At 48.6% G+C, this 7,090-nt stretch overlaps 1 protein-coding gene across 1 annotated transcript in view; it reads left to right on the forward strand.

The window, feature by feature from the left end:
- Positions 1-4,419, forward strand: part of TTLL3 (tubulin tyrosine ligase like 3) — a 43,726-nt gene extending 39,307 nt beyond the window's left edge. Inside the window, exon 15 of the mRNA XM_048488619.1 lies at positions 3,187-4,419. Within this exon, the coding sequence (XP_048344576.1) occupies positions 3,187-3,398 (212 nt within the window). The 3' untranslated portion in view covers positions 3,399-4,419. The remainder of the gene's footprint in view (positions 1-3,186) is intronic.
- The last annotated feature ends 2,671 nt before the right edge of the window (positions 4,420-7,090 follow it).

Consider the following 7,090-nt stretch of genomic DNA (forward strand, 5'->3'; position numbering starts at 1 on the left):
AATACACACTCACCTTATAATCCTGCAGCAGGGTAATCTAAACCATGCCCCCAGGGAAAGCTATATTTCCACAGGATTGCTTGTTTTCAAATCATTTATGCTGCTTCTGGGAAAAGAGAATCCTAGCAAGCGTAAGCTCCACTCTGTACTGCCTACTTCTTCCAGCATCTTAGATGACAGCGGGTGTTGTGGCTCATGGATCTGTTATCCTCTTTGCGAACTCAAGATCTGGAATTGTGCTTTTCAAAATTTCAACAAAACAAAGATTCTTAGAATGCCAAATGCCGTACCCAGAATCCTAGCCTGCATTTGTGTGATTGTGAATCTGTACCAATACGTCTGTCTCTTTGCTGTGTGGCTGAACTAACCATGAAATTGTGTGAGTGGCACGAGAGTTGCGAGAGCTTGCAAATTGGTTGGGGATGGGGTCATATGGCCTTTTGGACAGGGAGAGGAAAGAACCCTCTGCATTTCTCCTGTGGGGCCAAGATGCCCATCAAGATTTTTTTTTTTAACCTGGGAACGTCTTTCTTGGACCTGTAAAACATGATTAGAAGTTGGGTTGTCAGCAGGGGATCCAGACATGGCCACTGAGCATGGAAAAGGGCCCTAAATTCAGACTCCAGAATAAAAATGTCCAAGTCCTTCTGATGATATGGAAAGGCCTAAACATACACAAGCGGTTGGTGCTTCAAGTTTTCAACGTTCGGACGGCTGATTCACTATAATGTGAGCAAATAGTTCACCGGTCCTTCCTACGATTGTCACACTCTGTTCTCCGCTCTTTCTGACTGTCCACTGTCCCTTTTTTATGTCTCACCAGACTTTTACAGATAAACAGCATTTATTTATTCGTTATTTTAGGCCAGTGGTTCTCAACCTTCCTAATGCCGTGACCCTTTAATACAGTTCCTCATGTTGTGGTGACCCCCAACCCTAACATTTATCCATTTTACAGATGGAGAACACTGATGCTGAGAGTCTTAGGCGACCCCTGTGAAAGGGTCGTCCGACCCCCAAAGGGGTCCTGACCCACAGGTTGAGAACGCTGCTTTAGGCAGTACATTCTTACCCTGCCTTTCCTCCAAAGAGCTCAAGGCTGCACACCCCATTCTCCCGTCCTCCATTTTGTCTGTTATTACATCAGCAGCTCTGTGAGGCAGAATGGTTTGAGCGAAAGTGAGTGGGTCAGGGGCTCCCAGCCCACTTGAGCCTCCAGATACTAGCCTGACTCTTTATCTGTTACACTGCATGACTTCTTAACCAAATATTTCAGCAAGGACTGAAACATAAAAGTGTGAAAGTGTAGGCTCCTAGGGGTTAAACAGTTGTTCAAAGAGAAGAGTGCGTATCTGTGAGGATGTCGTTCTAAGTGTCGTTCATGGTTGGGGTTATTTTTATGTGAAATTCATATGCATTTTCTGAAATTGCCCTTCATCACTTTAACGAAGTTGCTCGTTGCCTAATACGTTTTTACAGTACATTTTATTCCAACTGTCTTCCAAGGGGTTTAGAGCATTATACATCAGGGGTGGCCAACCTATGGTGCTCCAGATATTAATGGATTACAATTCCCATCAGCCCCCGCCAGCATGGCCAATTGGCCATGCTGGCGGGGGCTGATGGGAATTGTAGTCCATTAATATCTGGAGCACCATAGGTTGGCCACCCCTATTATAAAGATAAAGTTTCCCTTCAGTCATGTCCGACCCTGGGGTACCACTGCGAGCAGTGATTTTATAGGCAAGCCATTTTTGTGGGGTAGTTTGCCATTCCTTTCCCCGGCTATTCTTTATCCCCTAGCTATGTGCTAGGTACTCATTTACCGACCAAGGCACAAATCAATGGCTGAGTTGACCATGAGCCAGCTGCCAGGATATCTGACCCACAGCGGGCTCGAACTCCTGCCCGTGTGAGCGGCAGTGCAAGCACTTAACCACTATGCCACGTGGCTCCTTCACCCCTATTATACATTACCCTCAACTCCTCCATTTTACCTTCACAACAATCCTATGAGGTAGGATTTAGCAGTGAATCTCATAGCTGTGCGGATACAAACCTGGCATTCCCAGGTCTGGACACTGCACAATGTTGTAATGAGATCATTGTAGGTTTGCCCCCTTTAAATCCCATGCTTTTAGCAGGTGTGTGACAGAAATCCAGCAGGTGAAGTTTTCTCCCATCACTCAGGTAAAGGGAAATCAACAGATTGTGCTTGGAATCTTCTTCCCTCCTGGAGATTTGTGGCTCTTCCCCAACCATTGTTTCATTTCCCTGTTTTATGTAGAGCTATACCCAAAGCAACACAAAGGAACTCGTCATTTTATTTGTGCAGACCTTCCCTTTTGGTAACATAAAGCAGCTGACAGTGTTGTCTTTCTTCCTGTCTTCAGTTTTTTATCACAACAGCAGCCCCGTGAGGTCTGTGAGGCTGAGAACGTGAACGGCCCAGGACCGCCAATGAGGCTTCCACAACAGAATGGGGATTTGAGTACAAATCTCCCGCATTGCAGTCTGACATGCTAACCACTTAACACTGAGCTGGCTTGAACAGCAGGGCCTTCCCATCTTCCTGTTTCCTTGCATAACCCTCTCCCCCACACCCTGGAAAAGCTACTCTGAAGGGTCAGACTGCCCTCAGGAACTACCTTGTGCCCGACACAAGGAGCTGCAGCTGGACGGGGAATCCTGGGAAATCAAGGACCCTCCACGAGTAAATTTTCCTTGTGCCCTTGGAAGAAGACACAACACTGAAATAAGGTTGACTTTCCTCACTGTGGCCTCCTTTCACAGGGTTTTACCTTCTCCCATTTGTCACTTGTGTTCTTTGGCGTCGAATTTGTGGCTTGAGAAGTCTGTCTTTCAGTCCAGCAGTTGTATGGGATTCTCTTCTGTGGTGTGTGTGGTATGTTACTTCCCCTTTCCTTCCCACCCCTGCGCGGAGTATGGCTGCTACAGGCTTGGCGCCGTGGTCTGCTGTTAACTGTGACTGGAAGAGGGCTAGCTTCCTCTAGTCTTCATGTGGCAAATGTGAGTAGATCTGGAAGCTTTATGTGTCACTGTGGAGACCGCCGTGTGCTTGTTCTCGCTCCCTGCGTGTGTCTGAGCAGGTTGTCATGTTGATGTTGCCAGCTGTTGCCAGGTCTTCCCATTAAGCCACATGCTTTATTATTGGTTCCTCCCCAGGCCGTGCTGTGCCCCGCAGGCTTCCCTGCCTCTTCTGCAAGGATGGAAAGGCCTTGGCCAGAGCGCAAATGGTGTGCAGCTGCTCCAGTTCGCTTCCCAAACTCCGCTTCCACGTGAGGGTCAACTCTTGCCAGGCGTACAGGGATTCGCTGAGGGCTCCCAGGACGCAGCTCTTCCCCCCTCTTCTGCCCTCGGAAGCTTTGCTTGACTAAACTGTCCCGCGTGAGGGGAAATCCAAGAGAGTTTCCACTAAAAACATCTTGCCGCTGCAGTCAGTAGCTGCAATGTCACCGCTGCCTGTTCAGATGAACCTCCTCCTCCCAGCACAGTTGCCAGTGAGCTTACCTGAGTTAACAGCTGCTGTCCTGCACCTGCCACCAACCTTTGAGAAAACTTCCACTGAACCGTGATCATGACACCACATGGCAGATTTCCTGCAAACTGAATTCGTCCGGAGGTGGCTGAGCCTGTGACTTCAATCCGCTAATAATTTAGGAGGGGGCTCAGCAGGGGTTGAGTTTAGAAATACACCTACTAGAGTTTTGGGCCTGCTGAGAAGATCTCTAGCGGGTCACGGAGTACCCAAGGTTGACTGGGAGTTCTTCAGCTTTCGCAGCACAGACATCAGCAAGGAGACTTTGTGGTGCCTCTGGGTTTTACCTTTTCCCTCGTGTGCCTGGATAGCTTTCCTGAAGTCTTTGCTCTCTGGCCCTGGGAAAGGAGCACTTTAGAGACACTGTCCTCCTTCACGCACCCAAGGAAGTGGGAGACTCAAAGCCTGAGGGGCTGACCCAAGCGAGAGAGCCAAAGCAAAAGACGACAGCGCTTCACCCGTTAGAATCATGCCATATCTATCTGTGCAAAGAAAGAGGAAAACATGCTTTCCAAGAGATAAAATGTGCGTTCCTTTTGCGCCGTCTCACGTGGCAACCCCGTAAGCCACGTTTCTCATCCTCAGCAGCTAGTGGTCTGTGGGGCAGGGCAAACAGGCTGGTTTGGGGCCTAATCGTCCCCCACTTCCGTTGCTAAGACTCAGGCGAGGGCATCTGTATGGAGGGACTGGTTGCTGTGGTTACGCTCTGCATCTTGTTGACAGTCTGTTTAAGAGAGTGGGGACAGGCCTGGCTTTCTACCTTCTAACACTTCTTCAACACCCCTCTCCAGTGAAGCTGGTTGCTGCTCGGGCTGTTAAACATGAATGATAATCTCATACATAAACAGATACGGGCTTCACAGGCCTGTCGGCTTCTCTGAAAAGGAGAAAGTGGTCTTCACAAGCTTGTTAACTCTGAGTCTGTGCATCTCTCCGTTTTTATATTGTGAAAAATAAGAGAAACCTCAAGTTTGGAACCTATGTGGGAGTGTCCTTAGAGACTAAGATTTAAAAAGGACAGCCTAGACCAGTGGTGGCGAACCTTTGGCCCTCCAGATGTTATGGACTACAATTCCCATCAGCCCCTGCCATTGGCCATGCTGGCAGGGGCTGATGGGAATTGTAGTCTATAACATCTGGAGTGCCAAAGGTTCGCCACCATGGGCCTAGACGGTTATCTTTTATGAGCTTGTCTGACTCCTGGAGGAACTGCTAGTCTAGAGGACAAGACCTTAAAGGCTCTGTGTGGTATGTTTCACTTAAGAGTGTCACCAGGGGCAGACTGGGAAGCCAGAAAGGCCCCGGTGTGGAGCTCCACCAGCAGGGGTGTAATGAGGCAAACCGGAGCCCTGGGCAAAACTTGAGTTGGATGCCCCCTCCCATGGGCGGCCACCCCACCACAACCAAAAATTTTTTTTTGCACCAGGTCATTGGTGCCTGCAGAGGGTGCATTTTTGGACGTATCGGCACCAAGATTTCAGCGTATCATCAGGAGACTGTCCTTATGCTACCCCCCAAGTTTGGTGCAGTTTGGTTCACTGGGGATAAAGTTATGGACCCTCAAAAGGGTAGCCCCCATCTTCTTAGCTCCCATTGGAAAGAAGGGGGGATGGGGCACCCCCTTTGAGGGTCCATAACTTTGGCCCCCCTAAACCAAACTGCATCAAACATGGGGGTGCCATCAGGACAGTCTCCATATGATACCCTGACATTTTGGTGCCAATACGTCAAAAAATGCGACCCCTGCAGGAACATCCCAGAAATTTGCCCAAGAATCTTTGTTCTGCATTGAGTTTTCTGCATTTCTGTCAATGGGGGTTGCAGGCTGTGGGGGGGCACATTTCTGAAGGCACAGTCTCAAAACTTTCAGGGTCTCATCAGGAGACTGCCCTAATGATACTCCCCAGGTTTGGTGCAGTTTGGTTCAGGGAGGCCAAAGTTATGGACCCCCAAAGTTATGGACCCCCATCTCCTATTAGCTCCCATTGGAAACAATGGGGGATGGGGCACCCCCTTTGGGAGTCCATAACTTTGGACTCCCTGAACCAAACTGCACCAAACCTGGGGAGTATCATAAGGACAGTCTCCTGATGATACGCTGAAATTTTGGTGCTGCTTTCCTAAAAACTGCGTCCCCTGCAGGCCAAAAACGGAAAGCCACTAAAAATACCCAAAAACGAACCCTGTCTGATGACATTTTTTGGGTCAGCACCCCTGTTCTCAATACCCTGAACATCTGCTGCCAGGGAGAAAGGTCTTCAAGGCAGTGCTAGGTAACTAGGAGTGTCTTTTTGTTACTCCAGGACATTGCTATCTTGTCCTAGGTAGCTCCTCCACAAAGGCTAAACCTGCCCCTCGCTGCTGATTTGAGTCTGGTTTTGCCACTCTTAACTACAGCTGCTTCCAAGTGGGAACCTTTCCTTATTTTAGCTGTTATGGTGTGTACAATGGCCACAGAGCTTCTGCAGGGGTGGGTGGGGTTCCTCATGCTTCCCCTTGCTTTGCTATTTCTCCCCCTCACACCATCATTAGAGTGTTAAAACATTATAGTAGTGTACATTAACTGATGATAATTATAAAACAACCCACAAAAAGCCTTCTAATGGTAAGGAAATAATTCTGCCTGTGAGTGAGGAAACATGTAAATCTAACCCTTTTCATTCATACTTGCTGGAAAGCTTTTCCAAAGCAGGTATGAGGAAAGCCAGGAAAAATCTAGGGCCCCTTCCACACACCCAAAATAATGCGTTTTCAAACCACTTTCACAACTGTTTGCAAGTGGATTTTGCCATTCCGCACAGCTTCAAAGAGCATTGAAAGCAGTTTGAAAGTGCATTATTCTACATGTGCGGAATGAGCCTAGGACAACCAGACATCATGTAGAAACACCCCTCCCCACAAAAACCCTTCCTTTTACAGCCTGGGGCGGGAGGGGGGGGACGACCTTCTGCACAGGAGCAGCTCATGTTCTACCGTGCAGCTGTTTTACTTAGTCACACAGGACATAAGAGGTGCTATTGAAAAAGCAAGCTAGCCCTGGAATGCAAAATCACGCCCCTGGGGTCCATTTCTGTGTCAGAACATGACAGCGTTGGGAACTGGCCAGGAGATAGATCGGAGTGACAAGACAAGAGGTATCTGGCGATCAGATCACATATTTTTTTTAATCGTTGCAAAACACTGTGGGAAAGGCTGCGCAAAAGACATAGCTGCGGTGACACAGCTATCCTTCTGATGTTGCAAAAGGTCATATCGTCCTGACTTCTTCCCATGACATAGATAGTAGCTTCTCATGGTTTCAGCCAAGTCATCACATCCCCGCTCCAGGATGGAGAATGGCTTCCAGCCAGCATGGCGTCGTGGTGAGGAGCGGTGGACTCTAATCTGGTGAAGTGGGTTTATTTGGCCACTCCTCCACATGAAGGCTGATGGCTGACCTTGGGCCAGGCAACGTTACCTGCGCTCTACCTATCTCACAAGGTGATTGTAAACCGCTTTGAGACTCCTTAAAGGTAGAGAAAAGTGGGGGAT

The sequence above is a fragment of the Sphaerodactylus townsendi genome, linkage group LG03, assembly GCF_021028975.2.
Source record: "Sphaerodactylus townsendi isolate TG3544 linkage group LG03, MPM_Stown_v2.3, whole genome shotgun sequence".
Taxonomy (NCBI): Eukaryota; Metazoa; Chordata; class Lepidosauria; order Squamata; family Sphaerodactylidae; genus Sphaerodactylus; species Sphaerodactylus townsendi.